Genomic DNA, 17,776 nt, shown 5'->3' on the forward strand with positions numbered 1-17,776 from the left:
CTCTCTGCTTTATTTCTGAGGGTCTATCACTGCGACAGACAAGATTAGGCAATACAGGACAGCCAGTCAGAACAGAGTGTTTACATAAATCAGTTTTAAAGGTACAGTAACACAGACAGCCTGTTTAACTGTAAGGGATACAGAGAGGTTACAAAACAATCAGGAAAAATGAATTTGAATTGTTGAATGATATGTGTGTGTATTATGTGTTTAGCATGTGTAGATCATAACAGTTTAAAGATTGCACAGTTAGATAGTTATTATCAGTGTATATATATGTATATATATGTAAATGCAAGAAGTATTAAGTATAAATACAGCTGTTAGTATGAATAGTTTGTTTTCTAAATAAAATCAAGTATAAAGTTTAATATAAAGTTTGATATATTTTGTAAACATTGCTGTTTCAAAACATATCATTCACTTCTGGGTCCATAAAGACCATAACTCGAAACTAAGCTGCAAAAACAGTCACAATTACATATCGCTGTTGTCGGAAGAAAACCTCGTATCTCCAAAATGGTAACTTTACAGGAGAAGGAAAAAAACATCCTATGCTTTTAGTGTAAGTCAGTGGAACCAGACTTTTTCTGAGTCATTTTGGGTCGTTTCTTTTAGCTCATTCATCATGAAATTTGCATACTATGTAAAGGGAAACAGGTATTTTCAAATTATCGGTAAAACTGATAATTTGAAAATACAACAGTTTTCTTCCGACAACAGTGATATATTTGTCTGTTCAGTCTAGAATATGGGCCATTTAACACAGTAATTTTGTAAAGAACAGTAGGTGTATTTATTAAGTTATCTGTATATTATATGTGCATAGTAACAGCTCAGAGATATAAAATATAGACAGTTTACAAGCATAAGAAGTATAGCAGAAACATTAATGAAACTATGGATAGAATTCAGTATAATTTTTCCCTAATTATAAATAAAATCTAGGCAGACTTATTGCAGAAATCCTGTTTAAAATGTGTAAAACAGGCAAAATAGCTTGAAACCGCTGGCTAGATTAGAAGCATGAATGCGTTTCTCATTGGCTTGATTATGAAAGCTGGTCATTGTTCGAGGGGAGGGAATGCTGTGCTTGCTTCATGTCAGTAAATGAATCTGAATTGATCCTTGTGGGTCTGTGTTTAAGTGCTTTTAAGGACCACTAAGTCTAAAGCGCTGTTAACACTTCTTTTCACAGCTATCCAGTTTCAGTGTTGAGAGCGCTGGTAAAAATAAGCCAGCGCATGTTGAACTACATTCACTGAACGTCATGTTTTGAAAGAGTTTTCATGTGATGTCTGTGAATTCTTTACTGATGTTGCTTAAGCCTCGGGTTCACTACACGACTTTTAAAGTCTTAACAGATTATAAAATGACTGGGCATCTCACACTATCCCACTGGCTTTTGTGGATTTTTTTGGGCATCTGAAATATTGGGGATCACACACTATTCAGCTTTTAAGCCGTTGCTGAATGAATGGAACTTTCGCAAACTCTCGCAAACTCTCACTTTCTCCCATTACTAGGAGATGCAAATAAACAAACGTGGAGCTGCTGCTGCTGTTTTCTCTGCCGTTTGCGCTGAAACAGTAAAGAAGCAGCAGGTAAATCTGTTCAAGAGGATCGTGGATTTAAAAATGTGATCAGTTTGGTATTTTTTAGACTTTTAAATATACATGAACTCGATTGTGCTCGTGCCTTTAACTCAGCTCATTAAAAAGCTTCGCTCTACACGTGAGAGACTTTTCGCCATTTTTCTTTGTTTACTTGCTGTATTTTCTGCCTTCGTTTTCATTGGCTCTTGCAGGAGTCCGTTCAGATTGAGTCACTGATCAGTTTACTCTAGATTACGCTCAGAGTAAAAAACAAACGTTTGATAAACTCTGACGGGTCTGAAACGCGATCAGGAGGCTGTAATTCTGAGTCTGCGTCCCTCACACACGACTCGACTCTCTCCCCAGCTGTCGACTCTGGCCAAAAATCTGCGGGCTAGAGCCGACCAGCACAGACTCAGCCAGACTGAGGATTGGGGCTAAACTTGGGTAAAAGCCTTGTAGTGTAACCCCAGCTTTAGATGACACTTCCGTGTGTCTGTATAATGTGTTTGTTTGCTGTTTTGTCTTTTTTTTGCATTTTAGCTGAGCTGGGGGACTACAGTGAGGCGGAGAATCCTCCCGGCTACCTTTCAGAGTACTCCTTTATCCCCAACCAGCCGCAGGGCTTCGAGAAAGAAGTGGCCAAACATCACCAGCAACACAGGTGAGTCCGTCTTCTACACTGGACAGAAACTCTTGTCCAGGTTATTGCATTGTTGGCAATATTGCACACTCATATTAACCTGTTAAATACAGAGAGAAACACAAGTAAGAGGGAGCTGGGCTCAACCCAGCATGAGGTGAAATAAAATATGCAAGCTGTGGACGTCATCTTTATTCCCATAACAATATCCTTTCTGAATTTTGACAGCTAACTGTCAGATATTTCTCTTGATTCATTTGCTTTTGTACCATGAAAAGAACTTTTTTCAGGGTTCTTGTTTACAGAGTTCTCAGCATTATTCACAGAATTCACACCTGTATTGTTTTAATCACCCTCCTGTAAAGTAGCATGTAAAATAGCACTTTAGAAGCATGTAAATAACTCGCTGTGAGAGCTAGTCAGGCTACAGTACAGCCTCCACACAAAGAGGTTAGTTTTAACACCGTGTTACAATTAAGATCCCCAAAGTAAACAATGAGAGAGCTCCATTTATATATATATTTTCAAAATCATTAGTTTTTATTTCACAGGTTCATCAAAAACGTGCTGCAGATGTCATGACTATAAATTATATTTCAGTCATATGATGCTATATGCTATTGTACTTCGTGGCCAAAATAATGTGCCATGTTTGAAGAAGTTTCACTTCATTAATATTTACTTTTATGCAGTTGTTTAAAGTATTAAGGATAGAAACATCATCTGGTTCAAATGACAGAATTAACTTGCCAAACTTTTGTGGCAAATGTGAAAACTAACCCTCCATCTGTTAAAATGAATCCCACCAATTTGGGGGTAAATTGTAACATTTGCATTTTCTTTGCTTTTGGTCAAACAGTTTATAAAACAGGAGGTGCTGGGAACAGTTTTCATTTGCAGCCGAGATGTGCAGGTTGCTTGTCTAAATAAAGTATTCATGTGGTCAAATAAATTTTTTTTTGTTTTCTAGTTGTGCCTCGCTCTCCCTGACTGAGACAGTAAAACAGAATTTATTTTTATTGCATATTCCTGAAATTTGTAGTTCAGGTAACAGATGTACACGAGGCTAAAGCACAGAATTTCAGCTTTTATAGTAGCACTCCAAGTTAAACTGTTAATAAAAAGTCAACACGATAAATTATTAGTACCACAAATTTATTTTGTGCCATGATTGCATTTTACTAGTTGAACCATTTGTACTATTCCAGGCTGAAGCCCAGCTGTGGTGCAGATTATGCTGCTCTGATCCGTGATTGTAGCCCTTTGTTCACATACAGCTTGTAAGCAGCTTTTAAAGCGATACCTTCTGTAGACCACACTGGACAGTGCTTGCAGGAGCCTATGAATAAATCAGTGAGCAGCTGACTGACAAAAGCAACAACATAATCCACAAACTGTGTGAATGAAAGCGAGAGGCTACAATCACAAAGGAGCTCAGCCACTGACAATGACACATACACTCATTGCTTGGAACCTGCAGCCAAACTCTCTTCACTCTATGTGGGAAATTAAGTTCATGTGAATGAAAATATTGTCAATGTATAGTTAAAAATAATAATTACGTTCTGATGAAGCTTATTTTGTCCACTGATGTAGCTACACCAAAATGGCTCATGCGCAGCTGTGTAGCTTGTAGCATTCAGAGTCTCAATGTTTCTGTTCTGAATGTATCTCCTCACATGGTTCTCCCTTTGCTCTGCAGTGGACTGAGTCCGGCCGAGTCCGAGTTTAATTACCTGAACACAGCGCGCTCGCTGGAGCTCTACGGGGTTGAGCTGCACTATGCAAGGGTGAGTGAATCCGCAGCCTATTTCATTCTACAGCCTCAAGCTTCACCTGTAACCTGATCAGGGTGCTTACACACAAGGCAATTTAAAGGTAAAATAAAGCAAAATGCTTAATGAATCAGTTGAATAAATGGATATAGCAAAAAGGCCTGTTGCTTTTATAAAACTTCAGTATAACATGATTTTGCTTTGAGTGACCCTTGACCTTAATAATGTATATTTTTATTAAAATAAGTGATTGAACATTCCATTTCGTCACTAACAGAACAATCATAACACTACCGAAACTTTGCCAAACGTTCCAGTAGTGACTGTTTCGGCAGTGACACACACATAAAATCATAATAATTTTCATTAAAACACAAAAAATTATTTAATTGCAGAAAACGTGTTTCGGTAGTGACAATTCACTACAATTCAGTGATTTTTTAGACTTTGGGACACATTTATTTCAGAACAGTGGGATCTAACTGCTCACCATGTGGCCATGAGGGACAGGGATTCAGTCTCACTTCCTGCTCTAAAATGCAGGGGTGTGGCTAAAATAAGGCTCCGCCTATGGACTAAAACTCTGTGTTTCGGTAGAGACGTGAAAACGTGGGACAGCATTTTTTTTTTTAATTAAAGTAAATATAGATCTAAACCTTTCAATTTCACTTGAAAATACAGTATGAAGATCTTTTTAAAAAAAATTGAAGAAAATTCAAACAAAAATATAAGTATTATTTTATCTGGTGTAAATTTAGTGGTTATGGTTTGGGGCAGATACCTCCCAATGGAAAGTACCCTATAAATGATGATCATAATAGTTTATTACTGTTTATATTAATACCTTGGGTGTAAAAAGATCAAAACAATCATTGTAAATATCTAAGATCTGAATAATGAATTGTTTTCATAAATATTTTTCAGTGTGAACTAATTCAGTAAAGTTGTCCATATATTCCAATGTTAGTGGTGGAGGGGTACATGCAGGGTGTTAGAAGGACAAAATAGTCCCTAAAGTCCCTAAAGAAAGTGTAAGTTTTCAGATTTTCATCATTTACTTTAGTAGAGTCACTGGCCATTTTGGCCAGATAGTAGATAAAATGGCCGTTTTGTGTTGTAGACATTGTGACTCCTGGTTCCTATCCCACACACAGGAGGAAAGCGTTTTTTTAAAGGCTGCTGTCTTGGAAGGCTTTCAGGCTTATCCTGATGGCCTTCACTAGCGGAAGGGTCTCTGGGAGACGAAGGAACGTGGAAGCTGAACATATGCCTTATTAATGTAAAGCGCCTGTCTGGAGCAGACAGAAGCCATCAAAAGCCTTCTAGATCTCTTAAGCTGGCCGACTCACTCTCCGCTGCCCGTTAGCCGGGTTGCAGCGCCGCTTGTGTGCAGAGGCATTCGCTTCTGGGAGCTTTCGCATCTAAAGGCCTGCTGAGAATGGAGAGGGCATTCTTTTACTCTCCCTTCAGTACAGTTATTATCCTGGAGGTTTGGGATTCAGGGAGACGTGAGTAGTGGAGAAAGAGACAGAGAGGTGCGGTGATACAGACTTTTTAGGCCGATGTGAGAGGAAATTATGCAGTGTTCTTTGAATTGAGCAGCAGTAAAGTCGAGTTAGGCAGCTGGAAAAAGCTTCAGCGCTTCCTCACTTCTATAATTAGTTTGACTTCTCTGGTTTGTTTCTGTTTTGACAGTTCTAGACAGTTAAGGGCAGTTAATATTCACTTATATATATGTAAAACAGTGGAACGGTGGGTGCTGAGAATGTAATTCAGAAAGCAGAAGTTTGAAGCCTGTGATCAAAGCACATTGACGACTTCATCCCCATTAAGTCCGAATCTCCAGGCTAGCTGCTTTCCTCACAGAGCCCTGCGGTGCTAACAGCCCGGCTTCGCGCCGTCTGCCAGGCCCGCTAGCCTCTCTTAGCGGTGGGCTGGGGGGTAATTGCACAGTGCATGCACTTGTTAACCAGAGCTTCATGGAGGTGGTACGAAGGGCATACATCGTGGCCCTAGTCAGGGTCCAAACGACAGCAGGGCACTGTTTACAGCCACCCTGAGAGTACATGCTGTCTAGCACCACAACAGTGCGACGTTCACTGTAAGCGGGATGTCAGGTGCCCAAGCATTAAAGAGTATTAAATAGTATAAAAAGTATAAATAATATAGTACAAGAATGTGCTGACAAAGCGCATTGTGGTGTCGCCACACAGTGTTGTAAGTAGTTTAGATTTTTTTAAAGAGAAGAAATGTTTATGTTGGGCTGTATTAAATTCATTCGTCAAAGGACAAATATGTATTTTAATTTTTTATATGCGAATCCCAAAGGTGAAAACTGAATACCTACCCAACAAACTCCACAATTACAAACTGTAGTCCATCTGTTTCTCAGCATACTTTGTTAGCCCCCTTTAGCCCTGTGCTTTGTCTGATCCCATGGCAACCACCCAGCAATCACCTGGAACACCATAGCAACTACCTAACTCTGCAGCAACCACCCAATAGATGGCAGAAAATACCTAGCAATGCTCTAGCAACCATCTAAGATACCATAGAAATCACCCAAATATACACTAGCAACCACCTGGAACGTCATAGGAGCCACCAGAGACACGACACCTATTAGCGCCTTAGCAGCCACTTTGAACACCATAGCAGTGGCCTGACAACATCTTAGTAACCACTGGCATAGCATAGCAGTGACCTAACAGTACATTAGCAACCACTGTGCTAGCATAGCAGTGACCTAACAACACCTTAGCAACCACTAGAATAGCATAGCAGTGACCTAACAACACATTAGTAACTACTTAAAACCACCAAGCAGTGCCCTAACAACAAGCTGGAATACATTAGAAACACCATAGCAACTACCTGGAATTACTACATAAACCCAACCACCAAGCAACCACCAAGCTACACCCTAACAACAAGCAGGAATACAATAGAAACACCATAGCAACTACCTGGAATTGCTACATAAACCCATCCACCTAGCAACCACCAAGCAATGCCCTAACAACAAGCTGGAATACCATGTAAACTTCATAGCAACTACCTGAAACAGCTACAAAAACCCCAACCACCTAGCAACCACCTGGAATTACTATATGAAACCAATTAAATCAAAAACAATCAACAATGATCTTCAACTGCTGTAACTTTGCTTAAACTTTCTGTTTCTACTTGGAATAAACCTTCCTCTGTTTTTAGTCTGGTCTTCTGACTGACATTTAAGCACTGTTATCTTGATCCTCATCGGTTTCTCTGTTTTCGTTCTCTTTTCTTCGTTATTCCAGGATCAAAGCAACACTGAGATTTTAATTGGGGTCATGTCCGCTGGAGTCGTCATTTACAAGAACAGGGTACGAATCAACTACTTTCCGTGGTAAGTAAACGCCCAAAGCCCTTTTTTATTTGGTTAAAATGTACAGGCTGAAGAATTACAAGTGCACAATGATTTGATTACAGTCATTTGAGATCCTTTAGGAAACTATTAAACGCATTGCTGAAATCAAGGTTTCAGGTTCCTGCCTCTCTTGGTTACTCAAACATGCAAACTTGTCACCTGTCTGTGAATTTTTTCCATCGAAACTATGAACAGCATGCCATTTGCATGTTTTCTGCTTCCTTCCTGATGCTGAAAAATGAATAACATGTACTTAAAGGCTGTTTTGATTGGAAATTAATGAAGGGTGTTCTCTTACTTTGCACAGTACTGTTTGTGTAAGTGCCTAAATGTACCAATAATACATTTTCAAAGGCCAGTCCTAAACCTAAGCTTAACCTCAGTAACCAAAAAGCTATTTGTTTTTTTTTGTTTTTTTTTTTTTTAAGAGTTTACAAGCCAGTTTCTTAGTTTTTCTCTGGTTTTACTACAAAGTCAGACCATTTTGTCTTGAAAATGTAGAAAAACAAACACACAAACCCACACACACTCTCTTTTCTGATGACACACTCGTCCTTGTTCTCAGAAGCAGCTGCTGCTGGACTCGTTAGCCCAAGAACAACCTGCTTTTTTTGAAATAGACACACAGATGCCTTCCAGTCAGGCTAAATTTAGAGCGGGACAGGGTTATACGCTAACTTCTCCAGAAAACACTCATGCTTATTTATTATTCACCGAGTCTTTGCGATCAAGAGGCGTCAAATGGGTGGCTGGGATTAACTTTTGGCTCCCGAACTGAATGTACGTTTGTGGATCTTTATTTAATTATTTTATTTTTCCTCCCTCTGCACTGTGTCTTGACTGTGCTGGCAGAGGAGCTTCAGCTTGGCAGGCCTGAGTCAGGATGTGTTTGTGTGTACATATGTATGTAGGTGAAGGTGCTTCTGAAGCGTATATGTTTGCATGCTCCTCTCTGCACGAGAGCGTGGCCTCATAATGTGGGATATATTTAGCCTGACTATGAGTCAGGTCTTAATAGGAGAAGTGCTTTTGTAGGGGAAGGGGAGGGGAGCTTAAGTGGGTCAGGAGACATCAACAAATTATGAGCAGCTTTAATCGTACGTTTGCTGATGTCACTAAGAGCGTTTTAAGCATCGCCAGCATTGTAACAATTGCCTTTTTTCTGTTCTTTTGCAGGCTGAAGATCGTAAAAATCTCATTCAAGTGCAAACAGTTTTTCGTTCAGCTGAGAAGAGATGTGGTAAGTTATCTGCCACTTTCGTTTTCTGCAGTAGCATGCGGGCAAGACGTCTTTACTAGAAGCATGAACAGTAGACAGGTTGTGAGTCATTTTATGGCTCCAAATAAGGAAATCCAGGCCCAGAACAGTTTCCTCTATGAGGAAGAATGAAGGGCATTTTATAAAAATTCTTATCGCTTCCTGTAGTGCAATTTTCCTAAGGTTTGCATCTTTTTATCCTGTAAACATTTTCCCTTAATGCCACAGGCCCTCTGCACACAAAAAACATTTTGTCCACTGTAGTTATTCACAGGACATACTTTGTACATGTATATTGTTCACCCACAAGATTAACCAACATGGAGTTTGTGCCTGAGTTTAGTAATTGAGTAGAGTGATGGAAAAAACAGCAGTAAACAGCCAAGAGGAGCCAACAATACAGTACTTTATTAGCGTTGAAATGCCACACAAGATGAAACCAATTCCACTGCAAGCTGTGTAAAACCAAACCAGGCAAAGCCAGACTAGGCAGCTTTCGAGATCTTTTAGCTTTGACAGGAATGGGACAAGCAAAGTGACCAGACAGATTATTTAGCTTGCAGTGAAAACTGTCTGATAAATCAGCCACCAAAAAAAAAACATCTCCTTCATTTGCTAAAATCAAATAAACAAATGTTGTCAAATGCAATAAAAAAATTTGTGAGCAAGTAAAACCGCTCTTGCATGAGGAAAACTGCTCTTGCACATGAGGAAAACCCCTCGCGCACACGAAGAGAACTACTCTTGCGAGGAAAAGAAGCCAGACACTCGACTGTTCTTTCTGCTCGCGCAAGAGTTTCATTTATTTTTGACAGCTGTGGGCGGGTCCCGACATGTGATTGGTTACTACTTATTTCAGGAACTGTGTTGTAATGTCTTTGCGAATGTTCAGTAGTCATGTTTTTCTCGTGAATTAGATTTGACGCCATAAACAAACGTTACTTCGTAAGACTGATGATGTCTCAGAAAAAACGTTTTCTGCTTTCTTTTATGACTGTGCATTTGCCTCAACCCAACCGATGAAAGTGTAGCCAGTTCACATTCCGTTGTGACATAAACATATGATTGAGATAGGGCTGTAATGATATGCAAATGTCACGATATGATATGTACTGTCATTTTTGCATCAATAATACGACACATTTTTAATACAGAATTAGAAAAGAAATGTTGATATAACCAACATTTATTTTTTTTATATATTCATTTTTTGGTAATTCCTAAAAGTGTTTTTTTATTGCTGCTTTTAGAAGACATAAAATAAGAAAAAAAAGAATATAAACAGAAGTGTAATATCTATATAAAAGTAAACAAAAAATTAAACTATACAGATACATCTTAATATTAAATGAACTGATTTTAAATGTGATCTTGTGTTTCTGTATGTGTGGTTCTTAACTTCCGGCTGAAACGAACATGAGAAATTTTCTGTTTTTCTTTTTTATATTCTTTATTTAGTGAGATAATCAGAAAGAGTCCATACATACAGATATAAGCAATAATAAAAGCAGTGTAAGTAGTTAATAATAATGAGAGTAGTACAGGGAGCCATGTAGAGAGTTCAGCGTAGAGGGGAGGAAAGAAAATATATTAAAATAATAAATAAAATAATAAAATTACTTGGCTCAATAATGCACAGCATACTACGGAATCCAGAACCAAATAGAGGTGGACTCTACAACCAAATAGAGGTGGACTGTACAACCAAATAGAGGTGGACTGTACAACCAAATAGAGGTGCGGATCAGTAGCTGTTAACGTCTCCACGGAGCGAATTGTTTCTTTCATCCGTTTAGAATCGTCTCTTAGTGGCTGCTTGAATGCTGCGCGGAGAAGCAGCTGCTGAGACTCGTGTTTTCTCCCTGAGGCTGAAGTTGGCTTCCTATTCGCCAGCTTCTTATTGCAGTGTTCCACCTTAAATGGAGCGGCAGTAACATATAACTGCTGCTCCATTTAAGGTGGAATGGAAGAGTCAAATAAGAAGCTGGCTAACTTTATATCAGAGCTACTAGCACAGGTATCTGAATGTTGGCACTCTGTCCCTGTTCGATGTACCACTCTTTGTCCTTGATTAGTGTACTCGACTGAGAAACCTCGCCGTTTCAAACAGCTCGGTTAATTAACCGTCCACAATGGGCTAACCAAACCAGTTTTCTTCCAGTCCTGAGAGCTGCGCAATGGAGGTTTCCTTACGTCTGTGGTTAACACTTTTTTAGCAGTACTATTGATCAAGTCAAATATAACTATAGAAACTGTTCCCTTTATAATGCATTTTATAGCCTGAATTCCAGCTGTATTCGATTCATAACACATCAGGACCCTTGTGTCAAAGAAGTGAATGTTCACATGTGTGTCATGACCATTCTAATAGTGAAAGATAGCTTTGGAAAATAATTGGGGTCAACTTAAATGATTGTGATTAGTTTAAATAAATCAAGGGATTATGGTTGTGAGATTTGCACTATGCTTATTAGTGTACATACTACGTTAATTGTTGGCATACTTTAGACTTGTAGCTCCAAGCTATAACCTGACTGACGACATCTGAGGTGAGAGGGGAGGACTGTAAATTAGATTTTTGGATGCACTATCGCTGTAACAAGAACCCCAACTATCACTGCACTCTACAACCCCAAATGAAATGGGGTACCAATGCACCCCTGTACCATCACGAATACTGGCTTTTGAACTGTGCACTGATAAGAAGCTGAGTGGTCTTTGGCCCGGAGGACAGTGTCCATGATTTCCAAAAAGAATTTCAAAAGTTGATTTTTTTGGACCGTAGGGCGCTTTTCCACTTCCACTCAGTCCATTTTAAATGAGCTCAGGCCCAGAGAAGGTGGCAGCGTTTCTGGATCCTGTTTATGTACAGTTTCTTCTTTGTGTTTTAGAGTTTTAACTTGCATTTGTGGATGCCGCGATTAACTGTTTTCTCATAGAGTGGTTTCAGAAGTGTTTCTGAGCCCATCAGTGATTTCCACTGTAGAATCATGTCTGTTTTTAATGCAGTGCCACCTGAGGGCTCAAAGATCACAGCCAGCAAATACTGGTTTTTGGCCTTGTCCCTTGCATGCAGAGATTTCGCCAGATTCTCTGAATCTTTTAATGTTATTATCTACTGTAGATGATGAAAAGCAAAAGTAATTTGCTATTTTATGTTGAGAAACGTTCTTCTTGAATTGTTGCACTATTTGATTGTGCAGTCTTTCACAGAGTGGTGAACTCCTCCTCATCTTCTGGAAGACTCAGCCTCTCTGAGATACTTTTTTATGTTACTGACCTGTTGTCAATCAACCACCAGGTGTTTTTTATTAACATTACACAACTTTACCAGCCTTTTGTTGCCCCCGTCCCAACTTTTTTGGAACGTGTTGCTGCATCGAATTCAAAATGGGCAAATAGTTTTCAAAAAACAACAAAATTTCCCAGTTTCAACATTTGATATGTTTTCGTTGTACTATTTTCAATTAAATATAGGGTTTAAATGATTTGCACATCATTGCATTTTATTTTTATTTACATTTTGCACAGCTTCTGAACTTTTTTGGAGATGGGGTGGTATTTACAGCCATCAGGAGCTGACTGTGAGCAGTAATCTGCAGTAATGAAGTGCCTCGCAAGCTATCGGTGTCAAATTAAAGCACATATTGATGACTTCGCAGCGCTGATCTTTGCTTATTGGAAAAGCACAGCACATAATTACAGTCCCGCCATCAGCGGCACTGCTGAGAGAGCGAGAGAGAGAGGTTCTTTACTTCTTATTAATTATGGAGAGTAGATAATGCACTTTGCACGTGTGGGAGCGGAGGGTGATCTGAAAGCAGAACGCCGGCCGGGACCCCATGCGCCAGCTCCGCGTCTCCACGGTGACACCCCCCTCGCCTCAGGGTCCTGAAAGCACCCGGTCCGTGTGAATAATGCACAGGGGCCTCTTTCGGAGGCAGTTGTTCTAAAAGCAGGATTCAGTAGTGTCATGATCCATAATTCATGGCCAGATGGCTCGCCGTGGCTGAGTAGGTCCAATTTCTCTTTTATTTATTTATTTATTTATTTATTTATTTATTTTCCTGGGCCTGTGTGCGAGTGGACCCGGGTCGCCGGCCTGCGATTTACAGGTTTACAGAAGCGAAGAGCACAGCAGAGAAATGCATTTTCTCCCCTGCGGTGGTCCCGAGTGCCCACTGGAGCCTCAAAGACCAGAGCTTTACGGTTAATAGGTCTTGCAGGAGCGGGGCTTCAGTCCGCCGTGCTGTGCTCCAAATGGAGGTCTGTGTTGACAGCATAACAAGGCTGCTGTTAAAGGGAAGACTGTGCAGCCTGGAGGGGGTGTTTTTATCTTTTAAGTATTTATTTATTTGTTCCGTTTTATCCGTAGCCATTTCCACCCGTTTCCGGTCCTGAAGAGCCACACAACTGCTCAGTTTAGTGTTTTCACTGCTCGAATGCCTGGAGGAGCCTAGAAAGGAACATGTGATCTGAAGATGAGTTGAACGAGTTGTATTAAAGCATGGAAAACACTGTGAATGTGCCTTGAGCCTCCTTGCCTTAAGTTTGACATCAGTGGAATGGAGAGGGTTCATGGTTTTTAAGGATGTAACGATACATGATATTTATTGTGGTTTTTGCGCCACGATACATTTTCAGTTTTCGAAACAGAAATGTAAAAGAAATGCAGGCTTCGTTTGGCTTTTAGATTTGGGCGAAGTCAAAGTGTTGAAACAAGCAAAAATTGCGAAAGCATAACACATCAGCTAAGGACAAAGCCAATCACTCGCAAAGCGTAAGTGGTTTCAGAGCGTAGGGGAGTTCTACAGTGGAGCCCATTCCAGTTTTTGTCACCAAGGGCAGATCTAAGAGGTGGCAAAGGGTAGAAGCTGTCTGCCCCTCTGCAGTGCCACCCCAGTCCCACAGCCCCTTAAATACAATGCAGAAATGTATTATTATTATTATTATTATTATTATTATTATTGTGTTTATACTCCCAAAATTCTAGAAATGGGCTGAAAAAAATTTTTTTTTTTTAGCCCATCCAACATTTTTTCCAGCCTCTACTCTTCTGGGAAGGCTTTACACTAGATGTTGGAACATTGTTGTGAGGATTTCATTGAGCATTAGTGAGGTCAGGTGCTGATGTTGGATGATCAGTTCTGGGTCACTCATCCCAAAGGTATTGGATGGAGCTCAGTCACTCCAGAGAACACAGTTTGCTGGGGGCTTTATATCCCCATAGCTGATGCTTGGCACTGGGAACGGTTCTATTGGTCAGAGCTTTTCTATGAGGGTTATACAAGCTGTGTCAGCATTAGGTGACCTAAAGTAGCTAAATCCACTCATGAGGAGGGATGTATGGATACTTTTTGGACATACAGTATATAAACCTTCAATCTGCTGAAATTTCTCCATTCTTCTCTCTCCTTCTTTCAGAATGAGACACGAGAGACGTTACTGGGCTTCAACATGGTGAACTACAGAGCCTGCAAGAACCTCTGGAAGACGTGTGTAGAGCACCACACTTTCTTCCGGTTGGACCAGCCCGTTCCTCCTCAGAAGAACTTTTTTGCGCACTACTTCAGCTTAGGGTCCAAGTTCCGCTACTGGTGAGAACTTTATGACCATTGAAAGAATCGAGCATACAGGTTTAAACAGTAGAACAGTAGAGAAATATCAGTGTTATGCTGGATTCACTAGCTCCCTTTATTCTCTTATGAATTCCAGTGTATGCTATAGAGTACACTGGGCTGAGGATTCCCATATGAAATAATATTTTCTCCTGTTTGTTTACTGCATGTCTCCATAAAGTTTGACCTCAGTCAGCACTAGCCACTGCTTTCTTAGACTCTTGGGATGAAATATTGATGATGCTTTTTGGGACATTTTTAAGTTGTGTGGGGGGAAAGCTCTGAAAGAAGCACTTTGCTCTGCTTTTCAAATATGTAAGCTCTTAAATGGTGGCTACCTCTACAGTACAAACACGTTTAAATTCATCTGATCTCATTGGATTTGATGAAAATTATGGAACACATTGCGACATCAGAGGCAAATGGCATCGGTCAGTGCTCTGGAGCTGCTTTTGCAAAATAGTTATAATAATAAAGAGAAGAAGAATAAGAAAAGGACTCTTAATGTACACTAGCTGCATGAGGCGGACACCACCAGATAGACAGCACTCAGCATCTTAATATTACTGTCCTAAGTCATTAATATTAAACCCAGACCACAAATCGAATGAAGTGCCTTAAAATTTACACGAGGACAGTGTCCATCTAAAGTCTGTAAAATAAACAGACAAAGGCTGTCATCTTTTACTTGATTAGCACTGTTAGCCTAGCCCAGGGATCGGCAACACTAATGTTGAGAAGCACCATTTTGTTAAGTTTCAACAAAAATTTAACCATCTTGGGAGCCACAACATTTAATGTCCATTTTATTGACGTAATGTTTCACTGTTTTTGCCGGAAATATGTCTCGGTATGTGCTGATGTCCTAATATAGGCTAATAATATAATATAAACGAAAACGCAGCCTTACTTTGCTATACTTTAAGCTTTAGCTTAGCTTTTCTCGCGTCTCCAGCAGGAAACTTCTCCTCAAAAGTGGAGTAGTTTCTTGTAAAATATCTCTTAACGTTCGACTTTTTTGCGAGGAGTAAGGTGTAACGTGAAAATTCGAACATGTAGCTGGCGAACGAGAAGCTGACTTCAGCTTCACGACTTTTTAGTGTTTGACCTTCAGATTTAAGGGTGAATTAGCAGTTCTACATTAACTCCAGCATTTATTGTTAAAACTGTGTTGAACGATCAGCAGAGCTTTATTTACTGAGAAGGAGGATTATTTTATTTTTACCTACAAATCTAATTCTGCTGTGGAGCCACAACAGAGCAATAAAAGAGCAGCGTGTTTTCGAGCCCTGGCCTAGCCACATTGTATTTCACCTCAGAACTTTCAATTTGAGAACAGCGAGTTGTTTTTTTAGCTGAAACCACACGGATAAATTCACTAATCAATATCGAAAGTTTTTTCCCCATTAAATCTATATGAGTAGCGTGTAAAATTAGCTTATTGAGTACTTTTCTGCAATGCTTCCTGCGTGCTATAGCTGCACTCTGTACTGTCTGCTACCCAGCGCCCTCTGCAGGTGGAGTGTGGAAGCCTTTAGCCAGCCACAGTAGTCTGTCTATACCTTTTTCTTTAAAGTAAACAGACAAGAAACAGACACAGTGTCTTTGATGGATTATACACAGAGTTGAACTGCTTTTGCATAGACTACATGTAAAGAAATGTTGAAATGGAATAGTAATGCTGAATGTCTGTATCTCTTCACAGTGGAAGGACAGAAGCACAGTCTGTGCAGTATGGCAAGGAGAAAGGAATCAAGGACAGGGTGTTTGCAAGGTAATGAGACTATTACTGTAGTGTCTAATGTACCCTTTATGCTGTAGGACTGGTTTCTATGTTGCTGTGGCTTTATACAGCAGTGTGATCCTCTACAGCACTAAAGAATAAATACATAGTCCAGTGAAGTTAACTAGGGCTGAGTCTGAAGCAGGGAGGAGGTATGCTAGTATAAAAGTGAGTACCGGTGTGACGTTATCCCATGGTATATATGGATATAACCATATTGTGGATACTGTGATAATCAAAAACGAACAGCCACACCCCCGAGACAAATTAAACATTATCCTAATGTTTGAACAGCTTAAGTCATTTTCTAAACTGTAAACAAACGTCACAACCGTATATCATGATATGCCAAAAAAAAACAATATTAACAGTTATTATTTATATGCATAAATACAGTCTTTTGCATAAGTTAGCGCATCCTCTATAGAGAATTCAGTGCTTTTGAATTTGCAGTTTATTTGCTAAATTTAACATCAGAAAGATGTTTTAATCAGAAATAAACCAGAAAATGTGGCACATCTAATATTCTATTTTATTTTTCCACTGTGTTGAACTCAGCAAATAAATAAATAAATAAATAATGCACTAACAATTGCAGAAAAATACCTTAAGTTTATTCCCTGTAGAGGATCATAACTTATTTTCACTCAGAAAATCAGTAAAATATGTAATTTGGGGGTGTTCAGACTTTTGCACACAATGATTTATGTATGTTTATATTTATAATAGAGGATATATTACATGAATTGTTTTATATTCTAGTACATTTACACAGTCAGTGGTTGTGTAGATAAAAAACTAAGTTTAAACTGCATAAAAATATATTAATATATGTAATGTGAATAATAGTAATTATCGTTATATGTTTTTCCCTTCACCCTAATGTCACATGGTTATTGTCCAGATACCAGAAAATATTCTGATATATATTTGAGTTTGTGTCATCCTCCCCTACCCATGATAATTCCTAAAATAAGTTTATCTCACAACTATATTCACATTTTTGAAGAATTGAATTGTTATGTCTTGGCGGTTTTCTCTCATTTTGCTCTGTCTTTGTGTCGTCATGATTTAAATTTTCATCTGCGTGACACAAAAAAATCACCACACTGCAAAAAAATTATATTTTGGCTAGTAAAATATTTAGAAGTCTAGCCAAAATATCTAAAATATTATCGTTATATGATTGTGAGAATATTATAAGATTATTTAACTTATTTCTAAGTGTTTATTTCATTTCTGTTTTTTTTTTTCCTAGAGAAGTCCTATTATTCCCTTTTATAATTTTGCTTGCTATAAGTATCATTTTTTGATGGTGTGCATTATTTTTTCAAATTGGCTAAATTCTCTGACAATGGAATAAGACACTTGTGCCAGATATATTTACTTAACACCGGTGGTTCCAAAACACACTTCGTCATATTCTTCATAACTTTCATATTTCATAAGCTACATTCAAAAGGTGGGGGTCGTATTAGAGCTGTAACTGGGTATGTTTTGGTTTTTCCATCTGAATTTTCATGACCAAATCGTAAGGCAAATTTTTCAGTAACTGCATGAAATAAATGTAATTTTTTTTTAAAGCTCCCCTAAAATGAACAGAACATGTGTTTTATGATCATACACATATCGCTATATGCTTACAATTTACTGCTGAAAGCCAAAAATCTTAGATGCTCTTTGTATTATTTTACA

General features: G+C 39.0%; 1 protein-coding gene across 3 annotated transcripts in view; it reads left to right on the plus strand.

Annotated features, from left to right (window-relative positions):
- ptpn4a (protein tyrosine phosphatase non-receptor type 4a) overlaps positions 1-17,776 on the plus strand; it is a 94,045-nt gene that overhangs the window by 48,737 nt on the left and 27,532 nt on the right. For all 3 annotated transcript variants that reach the window (XM_036571640.1, XM_036571629.1, XM_036571638.1), the window contains exons 8-13: positions 2,139-2,259; positions 3,941-4,028; positions 7,313-7,401; positions 8,599-8,662; positions 14,105-14,277; positions 16,004-16,072. In XM_036571640.1, coding sequence (XP_036427533.1) covers positions 2,139-2,259; positions 3,941-4,028; positions 7,313-7,401; positions 8,599-8,662; positions 14,105-14,277; positions 16,004-16,072 — 604 coding nt within the window. The remainder of the gene's footprint in view (positions 1-2,138; positions 2,260-3,940; positions 4,029-7,312; positions 7,402-8,598; positions 8,663-14,104; positions 14,278-16,003; positions 16,073-17,776) is intronic.

Source organism: Colossoma macropomum, unplaced genomic scaffold, assembly GCF_904425465.1.
Source record: "Colossoma macropomum unplaced genomic scaffold, Colossoma_macropomum, whole genome shotgun sequence".
NCBI lineage: Eukaryota > Metazoa > Chordata > Actinopteri > Characiformes > Serrasalmidae > Colossoma > Colossoma macropomum.